The 21,047-nt window shown below is 40.9% G+C and overlaps 1 protein-coding gene across 3 annotated transcripts in view; it reads right to left on the bottom strand.

The window, feature by feature from the left end:
- Positions 1–21,047, bottom strand: part of ndst3 (N-deacetylase/N-sulfotransferase (heparan glucosaminyl) 3) — a 167,881-nt gene that overhangs the window by 108,155 nt on the left and 38,679 nt on the right. For all 3 annotated transcript variants that reach the window (XM_060916597.1, XM_060916595.1, XM_060916596.1), the window contains exons 3-4: positions 7,850–7,937; positions 7,550–7,704 (exon numbers count right to left, since the gene is read on the bottom strand). In XM_060916597.1, the coding sequence (XP_060772580.1) occupies positions 7,550–7,704; positions 7,850–7,937 (243 nt within the window). The remainder of the gene's footprint in view (positions 1–7,549; positions 7,705–7,849; positions 7,938–21,047) is intronic.

Below are 21,047 nucleotides of genomic sequence, written 5' to 3'. Positions count from 1 at the left end.
ATATCAGAGAACAAAATGTGAAGTATTTTAACATAAATGAATACAGTATGTGCACGTCGGTAGAGGGTAAGGTCCTGTTAGGTTACGTGAAGTAGAACATGTCCACACACAACATGGACATAATGAAAAAATGTATTATGTAGGACAGAGGGGGAGCACAGCAGGTGTTTAATAGGGGTGAGTGCACAAGCTGAAACACACACACACACACACACACACACACACACACAGAATACTGGCAGTGATTAAGTTTGAACCTAGTGGACATACTGGTGGTTAATCACACAGGAAATGAAATGTGTCCTCTGAGCTGAGATCCAGAGCCTGTATGTGTGTAACAGTGAGTATATGGGTCAGGACCTGTGCATGCATGAGTCATTTCATGGTTTATCAACTATGACTGACTCATGTTTAATAAAAGTGGGAGTGATTGCATGTGTGTGTGTGTGTTTGCTCCTGATCTCTTGACATTTCTGGAAAAAAGCCAGAAGAAATGTGTAGAAAAATAACTGCATCACCACCGTATATAACAAATACCCCCCCAACACACACACACACACACACACACACACACACACACACACACACACACACACACCTTATGCTTTAAAACAAATGCAGGATCACATAATGCAGAAAGTGTTTAACCTGCTCAGCTCAGCTCTGATTAGTGTGATCAATACAATACGATATAATACAGGCTTGTAGTACTTGAGTCCAGGACTCGGACTCGAGTCCGACTCATGCCCTAATTTTAAGGACTCGTGACTCGACTCTGACTTGGACTCAGACTCGTGCATTAACTGCATTAGGACTCAGAAAATGGAGACAAGGACTCAGATTTTTTTTCTTTATTTTTTGTAACATGCCATAATAATTTGGCACAAGATATTTATATCTACATTCATTTTTATACTAATTATATGTAAGAGTGTCAGACCTGCGCGCCTTGGCACATGCATCAGATAGACTCTCGGGCATGCTCTGGACAAGCAGACTCTCGTGCACGCGCTGTAAACGACTCGCACCTACACAGGATTAAGGTGCAATCAGCGTGCCAATATAAAAACTGTGAAAACACACTTACTTTGCAAAGTATTGGGTTGTGTTACTGACACGTTACCGAGCCATATTTCCTTTTTGGTTTCCTGATTTCCTGTTTCTCGTCTTTGATTCTGCTGAGTCTACGATAGCCTGTTTGTGCCTCGCTTGACCTATTGCCTGTTTCACCATTTTATGATTTTGCCTGCCGTTCTGGACTGTTTACCTGTCTTCACTTGTATTAATAAACACACCTTCTGCACTTATATCCGTCTTCCAACCATCTCTGACAGAATACTTCACACTCCCTGACAAAGAGAAGCACATTCACCTGTTCATACATCATGTTCAGGAACAAACTAATGTTAATCGTGCTAAAACAGCCACCGTCAAATGGTGCAGTTGGAGTGTTGGACTCGACTAGAATTTTTTTTAATGACTCGGACTTGACTCGAACTTGAACACTGGGGACTCGAGGTTTAGTGACTCATGATAGAACAACGCAATGCTGTTCTATTTGATTAATTACAAAAAACTCACATGTAAATGTTTATATGACATAAGTTCTGCTGAATTTTGCTCAGCTCATTAGTGACCTTCAGAAGAAAATATTATCTTTTATTCAAATGACGCGCCACTCTGGGGAAACTTCAGGGATCTAAAAATACTTCAGCTGAGGCTCATAGAATTGAAAAAGCAAATTAATAAAGTAGATAGAGTCGCTTTAATGTAACAAATATGAAAAAATTGTGCATTTAAGGCTTCATCTGGGTGAAAATCCCATTATCAGAGCAAAAATTTCTACATTTTCTATTATACAGAACAAAAAAACCCCAAATAAATAATTGGTCAGGCAATAATAAAAAAAAAACCTTGAATGCGATGCATATCTCACCTCATGTAAAGACATTAATGACACAGGGTTTAAGTAAGATAAATGCAAGATCTCTTAATCTGAAAAACATAGTCTCTCTCTCTATCCTAAATGCAAGCAAGCATCACCCCAAGGAAAAAAGGAAAACAATAAAAGCTTTACAGAGAAGGAAAATCCCAAGCCTAGACGGTTTTCTGAGTGAAACGCATAAGATATTCGCTAATGTTTTTTTTCTCTGTATCTGCTAAAATGTTTTCTTAGGCCCTCAAGGATGGACTCTTGCGACAGACACTTAACAAACCTGATATAACAGTTATTCCACAAAGAAGAAGAAGAAGACGTGGCACCCAAAGGAGACTGGAGAGTTTATGCTGATCTCAGTGTGGATCGGAAAATATTGGTAATTAGACTTTATACGTAAATGGATAAGATGGTCCATCTGGACCAGATTGGCATTATCCTTGGTGGTGCATACCAAACAGGGATCAAATCCTGTCCTGGAGGGACGTCTGTTTGAACACCCATTTAATTACCAGACTGACATCGTCTAAGAAGGAAATCTGGCACGGCAACCAGTTTTTCAGTTCTTCAGTTTGTCTCTCTGGGGAAACTCTTTAGGACAAAGTGTTTTCCTTCAGAAAATCTCCCATCTAAAATATTAACCAACATTTGAGGAAAGCTTTTGAACAGAAAATCGACACATGGAAACAACAGGAACATCAGAACATGTTCCATTCACAAGAGATCTTCTCTTTTCAAACCCAACATTTCCTCTGAATTTGAGACTTCACTCTGTTTTTCTGCTTGGTTGTACTAATGCAATTAAGCAAGAAAATGTTCTTCTGTGTGTTCTCCCCATATCCTTGTGCTTCCTCCAGGTTGTTGGTGTTCCTCTCACCTCTAAAAAAACATGCCTGTAGGTAGACTGACTACTCTAAATTGCCCATGGGGGTGAATGAGTGTCTGCATGGTGCCCAGCAATGGTCTAGAGTCCCACTCAAGATGTATTCCTCATGCACAGTGATCCCAGGATAGACTCCAGACCCACCACAATCTCGACCAGGATAAAGCTGAAGATAAATGAATGAAAAAAAGACCTTCCTCAGTTATATACCTTTACCAGAGCCTGTCTAGTTTTTTTTTTCCTGCCCAAATGCTTCTGCAAATGCTTGGATTTTATCTTTCCTTTTCAAAAGGTAAACAAGGACTTTTGAGTCTGCTACTATAGGTGTGGTTGGAGAATGGATGTGACTGCAAAAAGGAGCAACATGGCCTTCATTGCCAGTGGATCTTGACAAATCAGTCTATACTGAATGTATAACTCAATACATCACACTCAGAATCGCAAAGCAAAGAAATTGCACTCAGACATAAAGCTTTGTGAGACAAAGATCATGTTTAAGAACATGGGATACATTAACCATGTTATAGTTAGTTTTTTTTATTTTTTTTATCAGACATCTAGTTTTTGGGTTTGTTTACCTGACATGTTTCGACGTACGACTGTCGTCTTCCTCAGAGTGTCACCGGATGTTAATTGGTGAAGCATCTTTTATCAGCTGATGTTTCTGAAGGCGTGGCCTTCCTGTCTGGATTGACAGGTCGGTCACGCCTTCTACTGTCTGTTCGTCCCCTGCAAGATGGCACTCCAGGTGTGGGAGAGCATGTATGCTCCCTCATCCCGGTTGATGGTCCTCGGGCTTCGCTTACGGATCTCTATGGCCTCCCTGATCCAAACAGGGAGAAACATCAGCTGATAAAAGATGCGTCACCAATTAACATCCGGTGACACTCTGAGGAAGACGACAGTCATACGTCGAAACATGTCAGGTAAACAAACCCAAAAACTAGATGTCTGATAAAAAAAACAAAAAAAACAAAAACAAAACTAACTATATTTAATATAAGACATAATGAACGTAATCGAAATATTAACCATGTTAATTCATTCATCCTTAGCAACTGCCTGGTCAGAGACATAGTGGTTTAAATTCAGCTATGAGTTTGGTACTGTATACTGTCTTTTCCTTTGATACCTCTCTGTCTTTATCTTCTACTAACAAGAGCTTTAATCGACTACATTGCTTTAAAAGCAAACAATCCATCAAGCTTTCCTTCCCCGAATATAATTACAGCCCAATGTGAAAATAAATCGGGGATGTAGCTCCCTAAAGAGATACAGAAGAATTGTTTTGAACACTGCCTCTTATAAGCTTATTCATAAAGGACAGACTGTTCAGACACTAAATTGCATAAAACATTTCCAAATGTTTCTCCAATGTGTAACACATTAATTAAAGACAGTTTGCTTTCAAAGTTTTGTTCTTTTTTATTTTGTGAATAGCCTCAGAAATACTTGACATATTGGTATTATACCGTAGATGGAAAAAGACTTTTGTTCTTTTGAAAGAAGAAAGCAGTCATGACTAATCCTCCAGATAGATATAAGAGAAAATGAAAGAAGATTTAAAAGCAGGCTTTTAAACTGTGCTGCCACCATAATGCGGAACTCAGGGTCGATTGTTTCCTCTGTCAACTGTGTTGGAGGAGGTTATGTTTTCACCTCTATGTGTTTGTCTTTTCCCAACATAACTCAAAAAGTAGTGAATCGATCTGGATGAAATTTAGTGAAAAAGTGGGCCATGGGCCAAGGAACAATTGTTTCAGATTTTGATGCAAATCCAAATACGTTTGCGGATCCAGGATCCAGATGTGTATGAGGATCCAGGATGTTTTTTTTTTGTCTGTTCCCAACGTAACTCAAAAAGTAGTGAACAGATTTGAATGAATGGAATGGTATCTATTCGGTGTAAAAAAAAAAACTATGCCAAAGCAAAGGGGTTGAAAATCAATTGGGGCTTTGCCCTGTATGCTTCCCCTGTCACGAACTATGTGACAAATCAAATAAATTAAAATTAAATTAAATGAAGTTTGGTGGCCAGCTTTCGTATTATCCTAGGTTGAAATGATTTGATTTTGATCTTGATAATATGTGGTTTGGCAGAGGTATACACTCTACAAAGTGCCCTTCTAGTTCATTCTTTGTTTTGCACCTTCTCATCTCATCATCTCTAGCCGCTTTATCCTTCTACAGGGTCGCAGGCAAGCTGGAGCCTATCCCAGCTGACTACGGGTGAAAGGCGGGGTACACCCTGGACAAGTCGCCAGGTCATCACAGGGCTGACACATAGACACAGACAACCATTCACACTCACATTCACACCTACGGTCAATTTAGAGTCACCAGTTAACCTAACCTGCATGTCTTTGGACTGTGGGGGAAACCGGAGCACCCGGAGGAAACCCACGCGGACACGGGGAGAACATGCAAACTCCACACAGAAAGGCCCTCGCCGGCCCCGGGGCTCGAACCCAGGACCTTCTTGCTGTGAGGCGACAGCGCTAACCACTACACCACCGTGCCGCCCTGTTTTGCACCTTATTATTATTATTAGTAGTAGTAAAATACTTTTATTTAATTTCTTTTCTATTGAACAAGTCAGGTGGAGGCAGGGACGAAGGCTCAAATAGGGATTATATTTGTTAATTATACACACTGTTATCCATCCATCCATCCATTATCGCTTATCCTGTGCAGGATCGCGGACAAGCTGGAGCCTATCCTAGATGACTATGGGCGAGAGGTGGGGTACACCCTGGACAAATCACCAAATCATCACAGGGCTGACACACAGAGACAAACAACCATTCACACTCACATTCATATCCATGGTCAATTTAGAGCCACCAATTAACCTAACCTGCATGTCTTTGGACTGTGGGGGAAACTGGAGCACCCGGAGGAAACCCACGCGGACACGGGGAGAACATGCAAACTCCATACAAAAAGGCCCCCATCGGCCGCTGGGCTCGAACCCAAAACCTTCTTGCTGTGAGGCAACAGTGCTAATGACTACACCACAGTGTTAGATTTTTTTATTTTTGCATTTTTAATAACAGTTCATGTTTTCATGTGGAAGCCCTGAAAGGACATGTTGTAAATGTTCTTTCAAGTGCAATACCTTTATTTCAACTTAACAACTCACCATTTCAAGATTTTATGACATTATTTCAATATATTACCTTTAAATTTCAATGTTTTACAATGTCATTTCAATATATCCTGCTGTTAAATCAACACATAACCATGCTATTTAAAGAATAAGATATGGGGAAGACAGGAAGGGGGGAGGGGGGAAAGGGGGGAGAAGTGGGGTTAGGGTAAGTGTGTGTGTGTGTGGGGGGGGGGGGGGGCAGGAAAGATATTGCACATTATATTGCACATTGTCCGGTATTGCTTATTGTTAGGCTAGGCTACTGCTCCTTCCCGTCCTCTGTCCTCCTGTTGGCCCCTCTGCACACCATCATCAGCAACCAGAGGAGCCTGTTCAGTGACAGAATGCTCCTTCCCAAGTGCAGGACGAACAGACTCAAAAACTCCTTTGTCCCTCACGCCATCAGACTGTACAACTCCTCTCTGGGGGGGAGGAGGGGTAACAGGAGGACAGAGGACGGGAAGGAGCAGTAGCCTAGCCTAACAATAAGCAATACTGGACAATGTGCAATATAACGTGCAATATCTTTCCTGCTCTCCCCCCCCCACACACACACACACACTTACCCTAACCCCACTTCTCCCCCTCTTCCTCTCTTCCCCATATCTTATACTTTTATATTTGTATATCTCATCTCATCTCATTATCTCTAGCCGCTTTATCCTTCTACAGGGTCGCAGGCAAGCTGGAGCCTATCCCAGCTGACTACGGGCGAAAGGCGGGGTACACCCTGGACAAGTCGCCAGGTCATCACAGGGCTGACACATAGACACAGACAACCATTCACACTCACACCTACGGTCAATTTAGAGTCACCAGTTAACCTAACCTGTCTTTGGACTGTGGGGGAAACCGGAGCACCCAGAGGAAACCCACGCGGACACGGGGAGAACATGCAAACTCCACACAGAAAGGCCCTCGCCGGCCCCGGGGCTCGAACCCGGACCTTCTTGCTGTGAGGCGACAGCGCTAACCACTACACCACCGTGCCGCCCTATATTTGTATATGTAAATACTTAATTTATTTTAATTTATCTAGAAGTTTTCTCTATTTCTTTTCTCTGTTTATCTGTAATGATGCTGCTGGAATCTTAATTTCCCTGAGGGAACCCACCCAAAGGGATCAATAAAGTTTTATCTAATCTATCTAATTTCAATTTAATATTTTATTCTGTCAAGTTAGTTACTCATAACTTGAATTACATTGGAGTTATTTCAAGGTTTTTAATCACCTTTTTGCCCAGCATGCAGTTCAGTGCTTCTGTACTTTCATGACTTTTAACCTGAAGTTGTGTTTCTGTACTAAAATGAAATGATGCCTTACATCCTGTATGACTTAAATCATGTGGCTTAAAAATCCTTAATCTGTACACTCTACTGAAGAGAACTTTCCATTTCAGAGTCTTTAAAGATGCTACGAACCCTTAACTATGAAAAAATCCAAACACCCCTTGAATCCTTGATATGTGATATGTGATAAATATGCTTGCATATCTTGCATATGCTTGCATATTTGCATATGCTTGCATTTGGCTGAGAGGCGTAAACCCATGTGCCTGATGCAATTTTTTTTTCTCACCAGTGCAAAGTCCTTGTTGAGGATCATCTGCTCCATCAGCGATGATTCGTTGTGAAAGAGATGAGGCTGCATGTGACTCCACATGTGAGGAAACCACCAGAACTCGTTGACGTACTTCAGCAGGAGATCATCACCGTCGTTTTCCTCCTGAGTACCTGAACACACGCAAACACATGGATGAGGCTGATATCACCAGCTAAATCATTTCTAGCTCTTACACACACACACACACACACACACACACACACACACACACACACACACACACACACACACACACACACACACACACACACTTACCAGTGTGGAAAAATTTTCCAGAGAATCCCAAATTGAAGGTAAAGTTTGAGATTTGAGTTCGCAGAATGTTCTGGGTCTCAAGAAGAGCCTGGGAAAGAAAAAAAAATATGTGGATGACATCATAACACAGATAAAGGGTACATTAAAGGTGGATAGGTCAAAGGCTACATGGTGTTAGTCTGAATTTTATCCAAGAACCAAATATCCAATTGCGCAATTCATATAATACAACAATTTGCAGAGTGACATGTTAATCTATAGAGCAGTATGTCTATTTGCTCATATATGTGAAGCTTTCTGGAAGGAGATTTTTTTTTAACAAGGAAGAAGTCTCAAGTGTCAGTAAAGAAGTTCTCAGCCATGGAAAAATCAGTTCAGTTCAGATGGCTTTGTAGTTTGCTGGGAGGAACGACTGATTATAACAGTTTTGCAGTCGTCCCACAATATTAAATTTAACAATAAATGGATAAAAATTATGACAGGTGTCACACTGTTATAGTTAATTTATTGTTTGCTACACGCAGTTTTCGGAAAGGCTGCATCTCATTTCACTGCACCTTTGTACCGGCTATGAATGTTACAAATAAACCTTTGAATAAAACCTTGTGCTATTGCGCCACCATCAAGCCTATGTGGGTCCCTTCATGTGCATGGGTACAGGGGGGCATACTGCACCATTCCTCCAAAATTGGTGGTTCTATGACCATTGTAGTAGAGAATAATAATAATAATAATAATCTGAACAAAAACAATAGGGTTCCAGCACCTTTGACACTTGGACCCCTAATATTGGGAAAATGTTGAAGGGAAATGATCAGCTTCAAGGTGAGAACAGAATACATTACTTTACATAAAATATTGACATATGATATAAATTACCAATAAATATAATGGCTGTATTCCTCTAATAAACATAAACAACCAGTTACATTCCTCACGTCTTGCATCATTCCAGAAACAAACAGTGTTTCTGTCTCTCATTGACAAAACGTTGTTTAAACTCTGTTTAAACTGAAGACATATGAAATATTTTCAAATGGCACTGAAATTTAACAAGATGGTCTCCATGAACAGGACATCCATTGCTAAGAAGTGGAAAAAAAAAACCTTTTGTGATCATTTTATCAGGTTCCATTCCATCAGGTCCTCAGAGACACCATACCAGATATCCCCAGTGGAAATTTCTCAAAAGTGACCGATCTTTATCGTTATCAAAGTGTTCACTTCACAGCATTAGCAACACTTGTGCATGCATTACATGTACCAGCATAGAGTAACCCTGATGCTGTAAATATGTCAGATTTCAAAAAAGCATTGCATCTTTTCATGGATAACTGACAAAGTACACAATTTATATATGATCCTGTGAGAAAGGGATGAACGGCAGGCAGAACTGAGCTGCTTTTAAGAAGTGCTACCATCACTTTGTTTTATTTTTGTCGCACTTCTTTACTTTTGTTTGTTTGTTTGTCTTTTTTAACAGCATGTGAAATACATATGCAGTAACCTAACTACATTATGCATACTGAGTGATGATGACGATCGCTTTTTCATCACCTGACCAATCAGATCTCAACTTTGGGTGCAAGCCAGAAAACGCAGCATGGAGGACAAATTGTCAGTTTGTCAGTTTGAGCACAAGATGAGTTTTCATAGTGAGGCAATGGGAGTCGATGTCAAATATTTCAGCAAGGAACACAAAATCCGCTCCTCATTAGTAAGTCCTTGGTAAATATTGAGAAATCAATATAATCTTTGCTGTTAGCCAATCTAAACAGAAATGCTTGTTAATTAGCAGGTACAATTACCAGGCATTAGCAGCAACAATGTTGCTATGGTGACTGTATTTGTCATGAGCCACTTTTTTCGTTTTCTACAGAAGGGTAAATTGATGTGTGTGTGTGTGTGTTCGATACATCTGTCCAGCCTTCCATCAAGTCTTAATTACTTAAAGTATTTAATATTTCAACGCTTTTTAATATTAGTGAGTCAATTAATATTTACTGCGCCTGATGGGCACTATGAATTTGGGTCACCATGGAAACCAATTAAGGTTAAACCTGTATCGCTTTCTAAAGAAATGAAATTAAAATGACTAAAATGGCATTGACCTGGTATTGGTAGGAAAGGTGAAGCTTTGGAGGCTGATGAGGCGTCCAGATGACAAGGTGAGAGAAAACTCGACAGACTAAAAGACTAAAGTGCAGCTGTATTGAGTTCTTTAACTACCCTTATGGAAAAAACACATGAATTTCCCATGTATTTCACATGTGATCACGTTACCACATGTGATCACATGTTACCACGTGTTACCATGTAGAGCACATGTGTAAAACATGTTACCACATGTGTAAAACATTCCCACATGTGATTCACATAAAATTGGGCCAAAACCACATGTTTCCCATGTGCAAATAACATGTTTCTCATGTGCAAAACACATTTTCCACATATTTCACATGTGAGAAATCACATGTGAAGTTCATGTGGTTTTTCTGTAAGGGCAGAAATGACATCAGGGCTAAATTGTAAACTGTCATGAAAATAGACCGGCATGTCTTTAATTATATTCTACTACTACTACTACTACTACTACTACTACTACTAATAATAATAATAATAAACTTTAACTCAGAATTTGATTGCAGAATAGATCTACAAAGCTGTGAATTATAATGCTTAAAACTAGACTGCCTTTCAGATTTTTCAAGTGTAGGTCATAAAAAGAATTTTCCCCGACACCCAATTATTTTTTAGTGGACTGAAAACTACTGAATTCGAATCACAGACTTCCAATGTTCTTATTATTATTTAAATAGAACAATTAATGAATTTAGAGCCACATGGCCCTAAATTCTCCCCTATTTTTTCCTGCTTCACCATGACCCAATTCAAGATACTACTGGCCATTTTCCACTACCCTTTTTCAGCTCACTTCAGCTCACTTCAGCCTGACACGGCTCGCGTTTCGACTACCTCAGAGCAGCACGACTCAGCTCGCTTCAGCCCTACTCAGCACCCAAAACTCGCACGGTTTTGGAGTAGGGCTGAAGCGAGCCAAACCGAGCCAAGTGGGGCTAGGGGCGTGAGGAGACACTCCCCTGTGCACTGATTGGTGAGGAGGCGTGTCCTCACATGCCCACACGCCCCGCGAGCACGCTGGGATCTGTAAACACTGTAAACCCGGAAGAAGAATAATTACGAATTACGAGAATTTCTGAAGCCTTATGCGCCTCGCCTCATCTATACGCTCTTGCCAGTATCTGTTGGTGTTGTCGGTGACAACAAGCCACAGCACCAAGACCAGCAACACTAACGACTCCATGTTTATTGTTTACTATCCGGGTCGTGAGACTACCGCTTAAAAGATCACTGATGTCACTGTTTGTACCGCCTAACAACATCACGTGACGTCCACCCACTTTCGCTAACTCCACCCAATGTGTCCACCCACTTCCAGCCAGCACGGTTCAGCGCGGTTGTAGTCGAAATGCAACTCCAACAGCCCCACTCAGCTCGACTCAGCCCAACTCAGCACGGCATGGCTCAGCCCAACTCAGCCGTGTTGGTAGTGGAAAAGTAGCATATGTCATGTATCACATCGTGGGCTTTCCCCATTCACACAAGGCATTGTGGGATACAAATTTGAAACTGGAGAGAAAAATGGAGGACGTGAGTGTGTGAATGAAATGTGAAAGACTGACTACAGTAATGGAAAGCGAGAAGAAAAGACGTTATGTTGTGAAGAAAAGTAAATGCAGGACCAAACTAATAAATATCGGCGCTCAGCGAGCACCTCAATGTGATCAGCTGTTCGTTTAGCGACAGAATGATGGAACTGTCAGTGCCCGGTCAAAGGTAAACCTGTAGATGGCAGTAATGCAACAATGTGGATGCCAGCTGCCGTAAAATCCAAAAGAAAAAGAAGAAGAAACTGCGCATGTGCACATGGACTTCCTCTGTCTGCTTGACTGCTTGAAGCGAGCAATTTCATGCACATTATTTGCTCACGACTCCCCTCAAATTAAATAACTTTCCAGCCACAGAATGGCCTGATATTTTGTGAGATATTGCAGAAATAAACATATAGCACAATGACCAAATTTCAGAGGGAACTAAATTTCACAGATTTTATGAAATCGAAAGGCCGTCTCACTTTAATATGCAACTCTTTTAGTGCTGCGTAAATACATTTCATGGCCAGCTATGCTCTTTAAAAGTGGCTGATTATATCAGGGATAATAAAAAATAGCAGTGAACTAAAGTAAGAGCAAGACATTTAAACAAACGGAAACACTTCAGAGGAATCCTAGAAAGGCACCTACAGCTGTGGTCAAAAGTTTACATACAGTGACATGAAGGTCATGTTGGATATGAGTGTCGTGGCAATATTTGGGCTTTCAGTAATTTCTTTGAACTGTTCTTTTTCTGTGGCAGAATGATTGTACAGCATACATCTTTAATTAAAAAAACACTATAATTTGGTACACAAGTTTTAATTTTCTTTGGGTTTTCTGAAATCAACACAGGATCAAAATTATACATACAGGGTCAAAAATATACATACAGCACACCTAATATTTGGGTAAAATGTCTCTTCACAAGATTCACCCTGACCAAAGCTTCTGGCAGAATTCTGGTTGGATATTTCACGACTCTTCATGGTAGAATTGGTAGAGTTCAATTAAATTTTTCTTTTTCTTGGCATGGACTTGACTGATAAGCACGGTCCATATATTTTCAATACGGTTGAAGTCAGGACTTGTTTTCAGCTTAATGTTGGCCTGCTTTATCCTCCACAACCAGCTCTGATGCATGTTTGGGTTTATTGTCCTGTTGTAACTCTCAAGTCCCAAGTTGTGTTCAAGTTTCTGATGGTTTATGCTGAAGAATTCTGAGGTAGTCCTCCTTCTTCATTATTCCATCCACTTTGTGCAATGAACCAGTTCCACTGGCAGCAAAACAGCCCCAGAGCATGATGATCCTACCACCACCACCACCAGCTGGTACAGTGTCCCTCTGTACATGATGGTCATTGTGGCCAAACAACTCAATCTTTGTCTCATTTGACCATACAGCTTTCCTCCAGAAGGCTTTTTTCTTTGTCTGTGTGGTCAGCTTCAAACTTTAAGCTTGAAGATGTCAATTTTGGAGCAGGGGGTTATTTCTTGAATAGCAGCCTCTTAGTCCATGGTGATCTGAACTGTAGACAGTGATCCATCAGCTTCCAGTTCATGGCAGGGCTGTGCCATGGTGGTTCCTGGGTTGTTTCTGACCATCCAAACCAATTTCCTTTCAGATGAGGGTGACAGTTTGGGTTTTCTTGAAACAAATTGGCTTGGCAAAGTGACTACACCTCACAATAACTTGGATACAATTGTTTGAACTAATCTTGGAATTTGCAGTTGTTTAGAAATGGCTCCAAGAGACATTCTGAAGTTGTGTATATCTGCAATCCTCTTTCTCAGATCTGCACTAAGCTCCTTGGACTTCGCCATTTTACTGTGTGTTGGTCAATCCAATGAGTGCTGTAAACAAACCCTTTTTATGAAGGCACAGAGAAGCTACCAGCTGTAGTCAATCATGATCACTAACAGGAAGTTAAGAGACCTCGGCCTTGCCAAGATAAGAGACATTTTGGAAGTTTCAGCACCTCTGAATTAATAATCTAAGTGAGCGTATGTAAATTTTTGACCCTGTATGTATAATTTTGACCCTGTGTTGATTTCAGAAAACCCAAAGAAAATTAAAACTTGTGCACCAAATTCTAGTGGGTTTTTTTTAATTAAAGATGTATGCTGCACAATCATTCGGCCACAGAAAAAGAAAAGTTCAAAGAAATTACTGAAAGCCCAAATATTGCCATGACATTCATATCCAAGATGACATTCATGTCACTGTATGTAAACTTCTGACCATAACTGTACCTAGGCCAAGCTACCTAATAGCCTGCTAGTTTAACTAGATAATCCAGATAATTCATATGGTTGGAAGTAACTACAGAAACATAAATTATAACAAATTAGAACCATCTTTCCTTTGAAAACAGGATAATCTGATTGATGTGTCATTGAGGGGGAAAATGCTAACAAAGTTAAAATAATAATAATAATAATAATAATAATAATAATAATAAAATGAAACAACCAAAAGTAAGGTGACCAGATTTCTGAGAAGAAAACCAGGAACATTTTCAGTTCAGTGGTGAAAATATATTAAAATCTCATCTCATCTCATTATCTGTAGCCGCTTTATCCTGTTCTACAGGGTCGCAGGCAAGCTGGAGCCTATCCCAGCTGACTACGGGTGAAAGGCGGGGTACACCCTGGACAAGTCGCCAGGTCATCACAGGGCTGACACATAGACACAGACAACCATTCACACTCACATTCACACCTACGCTCAATTTAGAGTCACCAGTTAACCTAACCTGCATGTCTTTGGACTGTGGGGGAAACCGGAGCAAACCCACATGGACAGAACATGCAAACTCCGCACAGAAAGGCCCTCGCCGGCCTCAAACCCGGACCTTCTTGCTGTGAGGCAACAGCATTAACCACTACACAACCGTGCTGCCCGGGACATTTCTGTTTTTCATGTATTTTGATCATGCACTACATGAAAAGTGGGATTTTCCTCACTGAGTGCACTCTAGGCCTATTCAGCAACTGCTTTAGGTTAACATTAATTAAAGACAATGTGAAAATCTCTGGTATGGGTACATAGTTTAGATTTATAGACTCTTAAATTGTAGGCTAGCTGAAATAGATGTTTTAGACCCATGGAAGTAAATATATTAAATTAATTACCATATATGCCACTAGTAATGGACAATGTATTAAAAAATATCCAAAACACACAACACAATTTAAATAAACAGTTTAATTCAATCCAAGTAATTTCAAGGTATGGTAACATTTTTTCTTCTGCTTCTTCCTCTTCTTCTTCTTCTTATTATTATTATTGAGGATACAAATGATTCCCGATCTCCCATATTAAATTGTAGCCATAGCTGAATTGATGACCTCACCTAAGTGAGTAGCCTTAATCAAAATGTGTCGTCTGCTACACATCACAACAAATTATACAAATTACTGACAGTTTGGTAACATTACCATAAACCTATAACTTTACATAGCCAGCTATTCTGTGGGATAACACATCAATTTGTGTGTAAGTTAGCTTACGCCGTTGAACTGTTATAATTTTCCCTCAGCTGGATTTCTGTTACAGCAGCGGTACATCTAGCAACAACTTCAGCAGACTGATTGGTGCTGCACTGAGCTTTCTCCTGATAGTATTGGCTGCAGTAGGCTATGGTGTGTTAGGTCAACCGCTACATCTCACTACAGTGTGACAAGCAATGTTATGTCATATACAGCATCGCAAAATATAGCTTACACATGTAAAGGCTAAATAACATAGATTACAACAATGTCACTTAGGCCTACAAGAAAAGACTATGGTTCACCCGTCCAGGAGTGAATGAAACGATCTGTCAAAGCTGAATGAATGAGTTTAGTTTAGGCAAAGATTCTAGCGCAGGGGCAGATCCAAAAAAAGGGGGGGGGGGGGGGGTACATCAACCCAGTAAGGCTGGGGATCCCGGGGCCACCAGAGACCCCTGGAAGCTTTGCAGTTTTTAAATGCCCAGAGTTGCATTTTGAGCTGTCAGAGACATGTTGTAAATAAAATCTCTGACAGAAAATTACCATATCAAAAATATGTTTTAAAAGTAGGAACTTTCAAAACCATTTTATTTGTCACTGAAAGTGATATTGTCAGAGTTGCAGGTATATGTGTAGAACATAATTACAACCGATATATTGTAATATTTACGGTATGAAAGGTGCATTGTCAATGCATTACCACATGACACACTACAGTGTACTACATTGACCACAAAACACCTTATATCAATAAATTATTACTGTGTTAGCAATTGCAATCTGAGCTCCTGCTCAGGACATTCAATGTACATATAAGACAGTGTATATACCCAGGTAAATTGAGGGAATGTCAGTGGCCACATACAGTAAGACAGAGCTTAATACCGAGATAACTGTAAACAAAGACTGCAAGAGTTGCATGTCTGTAATACAAAGTCAGTAACTGCAATCTCAGCTCCTGAGTCTAAAAGACTGAGAGAACTGTACAATGACTGTGTGAGTTGCATGTGAACAAGTCCTATAATAAGTCTTGGCTCCCAAGACTCAAGGGATTTCAAGCAGAATTTCTTCAGAGCCGTTGCAAAAAGCAACATCTCTCACAGACCTATCCAGCCGCTGTCGTAAAAATCAAAGTGAGGCTCATCCCCAAAACAGCATGTGTACAATGGTGCTTGAAAGTTTGTGAACCCTTTAGAATTTTCTAAATTTCTGCATAAATATGACCTAAAACATCATCAGATTTTCACACAAGTCCTAAAAGTAGATAAAGAGAACCCAGTTAAACAAATGAGACAAAAATATTATACTTGGTCATTTAGTTATTGAGGAAAATGATCCAATATTACATATCTGTGAGTGGCAAAAGTATGTGAACCTCTAAGATTAGCAGTTAATTTGAAGGTGAAATTAGAGTCAGGTGTTTTCAATCAATGGGATGACAATCAGGTGTGAGTGGGCACCCTGTTTAATTTAAAGAACAGGGATCTATCAAAGTCTGAACTTCACAACACGTGTTTATGGAAGTGTATCATTGCATGAACAAAGGAGATTTCTGAGGACCTCAGAAAAAGCGTTGTTGATGCTCAGGCTGGAAAAGGTTACAAAACCATCTCTAAAGAGTTTGGACTCCACCAATCCACAGTCAGACAGATTGTGTACAAATGGAGCAAATTCAAGACCATTGTTACCCTCCTCAGGAGTGGTCGACCAACAAAGATCACTCCAAGAGCAAGGCATATAATAGTCAGTGAGGTCACAAAGGACCCCAGGGTAACTTCTAAGCAACTGAAGGCCTCTCTCACATTGGCTAATGTTAATGTTCATGAGCCCACCATCAGAAGAACACAGCAACAATGGTGTGCATGGCAGGGTTGCAAGGAGAAAGCCATTGCTGTCCTTAAAGAACATTGCTGCTCGTCTGCAGTTTGCTATAGATCATGTGGACAAGCCAGAAGGTTATTGGAAAAATGTTTTGTGGACAGATGAGACCAAAATAGAACTTTTTAGTTTAAATGAGAAGCATTATGTTTGGAGAAAAGAAAACACTGCATTCCAGCTTAAGAACCTTATCCCAGCTGTGAAACATGGTGGTGGTAGTATCATGGTTTGGGCCTGTTTTGCTGCATCTGGGCCAGGACGGCTTGCCATCATTGATAGAACACTAAATTCTGAATTATACCAGCAAATTCTAAAGGAAAATGTCAGGATATCTGTCCATGAACTGAATCTCAAGAGAAGGTGGGTCATGCAGCAAGACAATGACCCTAAGCACACAAGTCATTCTACCAAAGAATGGTTAAAGAAGAATAAAGTTAATGTTTTGGAATGGCCAAGTCAAAGTCCTGACCTTAATCCAATCGAAATGTTGTGGAAGGACCTGAAGTGAGCAGTTCATGTGAGGAAACCCACCAACATCCCAGAGTTGAAGCTGTTCTGTAAAGAGGAATGGGCTAAAATTCCTCCAAGCCGGTGTGCAGGACTGATCAACAGTTACCGGAAACGTTTAGTTGCAGTTATTGCTGCACAAGGGGGTCACACCAGATACTGAAAGCAAAGGTTCACATACTTTTGCCACTCACAGATATGTAATATTGGATCATTTTCCTCAATAAATAAATGACCAAGTATAATATTTTTGTCTCACTTGTTTAACTGGGTTCTCTTTATCTACTTTTAGGACTTGTGTGAAAATCTGATGATGTTTTGGGTCATATTTATGCAGAAATATAGAAAATTCTAAAGCATTCACAAACTTTCAAGCACCACTGTATCATGTACATACACAGGGTATAGTAAGTACAGGGATACTCTATTAATAAATATGAGCAGTCACTGAACAGCCGACACATGTGTGTACACAGTAGGCCTGCTGCAGCATCTTATTTTGGCTTGGGAACATGTACGTTAATGATAACGTAAACATAAAAGGATGGTGCACACCCTTTTACATGTAGTCTACAGTGTAGTCCGGGAATACAGTATATTATTATGTCGATGCACGAAGGTCCCCGCGCCCTGTTAAAATCCAACAGGACTTCCCCAGCTCACTTTTTACTGCATTCATGTCACGAGCGAAAAAACCTAAACTATAGGACCTACAATTAAATATATATTTATACCATAAACTCTTCAGCTCAATCCCTTATAATTTTATTTTGTTTATTTTTTTAAACCTTATTAATTCAATAAAAATGGCAGGCATAACTCAGTATCTGCAATACAATCAAGTCACAATTCCAAATAGCCATATATTCATTCTCATCTCATCTCATTATCTCTAGCCGCTTTATCCTGTTCTACAGGGTCGCAGGCAAGCTGGAGCCTATCCCAGCTGACTATGGGCGAAAGGCGGGGTACACCCTGGACAAGTCACCAGGTCATCACAGGGCTGACACATAGACACAGACAACCATTCACACTCACATTCACACCTACAGTCAATTTAGAGTCACCAGTTAACCTAACCTGCATGTCTTTGGACTGTGGGGGAAACCGGAGCACCCGGAGGAAACCCACACGGACACGGGGAGAACATGCAAACTCCGCACAGAAAGGCCCTCGCCAGCCACGGGGCTCGAACCTGGACCTTCTTGCTGTGAGGCGACAGTGCTAACCACTACACCACCGTGCCGCCCTAGCCATATACTAAAACTATTTTTTTTTGATGAGGAGGTGCACACCGGGTGTGCCCCGCCTTAAATCCACGCCAGTCACGCTCCGCTAGAAAGCTGTTCCTCAGCTCCACCAATCAAAATACTGGAAAGGCTATTGCCAGAGGTGTTCTTGAACGTCTCGGCTATATAACATCTCATTATCTCTAGCCGCTTTATCCTTCTACAGGGTCGCAGGCAAGCTGGAGCCTATCCCAGCTGACTACGGGCGAAAGGCAGGGTACACCCTGGACAAGTCACCAGGTCATCACAGGGCTGACACATAGACACAGACAACCATTCACACTCACATTCACACCTACGGTCAATTTAGAGTCACCAGTTAACCTAACCTGCATGTCTTTGGACTGTGGGGGAAACCGGAGCACCCGGAGGAAACCCACACGGACACGGGGAGAACATGCAAACTCCGCACAGAAAGGCCCTCGCCAGCCACGGGGCTCGAACCTGGACCTTCTTGCTGTGAGGCGACAGTGCTAACCACTACACCACCGTGCCGCCCTAGCCATATACTAAAACTATTTTTTTTTGATGAGGAGGTGCACACCGGGTGTGCCCCGCCTTAAATCCACGCCAGTCACGCTCCGCTAGAAAGCTGTTCCTCAGCTCCACCAATCAAAATACTGGAAAGGCTATTGCCAGAGGTGTTCTTGAACGTCTCTGCTATATAACATCTCATTATCTCTAGCCGCTTTATCCTTCTACAGGGTCGCAGGCAAGCTGGAGCCTATCCCAGCTGACTACGGGCGAAAGGCGGGGTACACCCTGGACAAGTCGCCAGGTCATCACAGGGCTGACACATAGACACAGACAACCATTCACACTCACATTCACACCTACGGTCAATTTAGAGTCACCAGTTAACCTAACCTGCATGTCTTTGGACTGTGGGGGAAACCGGAGCACCCGGAGGAAACCCACGCGGACACGGGGAGAACATGCAAAGTCTGCACAGAAAGGCCCTCGCCGGCCACGGGGCTCGAACCCGGACCTTCTTGCTGTGAGGCAACAGCGCTAACCACTACACCACCGTGCCACCGCAACGGAAAAATGAAGAGGAAAAACAGTTAACAATGAAAAATGCTAGCAAGGAAAAATGCAAACAAGGGAAAAAAAACAGCTAACAAGGAAACAACTAACAAGGAAAAAATGCTAACAAAGACAAACCAAACAAGGAAGACAGCTACTGTAATAAAGAGAACAGCTAACAAGGAAAAACTAACAAGAAAAGCACTAACAAGGAAAACAATCAACAAAGAGAACAGCTAACAAAGAGAACAGCTAATAAGGAAAATTTAACAAGGAAAAAAATAAACAGGAAAAATGTTAACAAGGAAAAATGCTAACAAGGAACACAGGTCACAAAGATAATGACTAACAATGGAAAAAATAAACAGGAAAAAACAGCTAACAATGAAAATAGCTATAATCAGGACAAACCAAACAAGGAAGACAACTAATAAAGAGAACAGTTAACAGGGGGGAAAATGAACAGGAAAAACAGTGAAGAGTTGAGGGAAGATTAATATAGCTAGCAAATGTAGCTAGCTACTCAGAAAAGCTAGTGGAATGAAAGGATTGTTTTAATAAAGACAGTACATTCTTTTGTCATCATTTTTGGGTCTTTCAAAGTTCATTGAAACATTTATTTGTGAAGAAAATAGAGATAAAAAGCAGTTTGACTAAAATTATATCAGTGAATGTTTAATGCTAATATACTGTTATGTAGCCCATCAAAATATAAATGTATTTTGAAAAAAAAAAAACCAGAGTGGAATTCCTTCTAACAGAGACACGTGTGTGCGCGTGCGTGTGTGTGTGTGTGTGTGTGTGATATCAGTCTCTTGTGTGACTAATGGTGTTTGGAGTTGGCAGGTGCCAAGGTAGCAGATTTCCTACCTTAGACACTATGCACATATGATCAATATATTTCACCTGACTGTCAGATTTGTGTGTGTGTGTGTGTGTGTGTGTGTGTGTGTGTGTGTGTGAGACATGTCAGTAGCTTGTAGCAGTGCTATGGTAATACTGCAGTAGTCAGGAATGTGTGTGCTAGTCAAGTTGGACAATGTCACTGAGTCATTTCTCACTAAGTGCTCACACACACACACACACACACACGACTTATTCAATTACACCGTCTTCTCCGAGTGTGACTGTTATTCCCTAGGATGTCGCTGGCCTTAATTCCATTTATGCGTAACTAAACGACACTTAAAATCACATTTCAATGATGAAATACATGCCACCTCACTAATCTAATCAGCCCGTGTGTGTGTGCACGCACATGCACAAATGTGTTTTACACTGTAACTCAATAAAGCCAGTGTTTTTGATTGAGGGCTCATTAATGTAAAA

This window comes from Neoarius graeffei, chromosome 3 (assembly GCF_027579695.1).
Source record: "Neoarius graeffei isolate fNeoGra1 chromosome 3, fNeoGra1.pri, whole genome shotgun sequence".
Lineage (NCBI taxonomy): Eukaryota > Metazoa > Chordata > Actinopteri > Siluriformes > Ariidae > Neoarius > Neoarius graeffei.
This window is presented reverse-complemented; position numbering and strand designations above follow the sequence as displayed.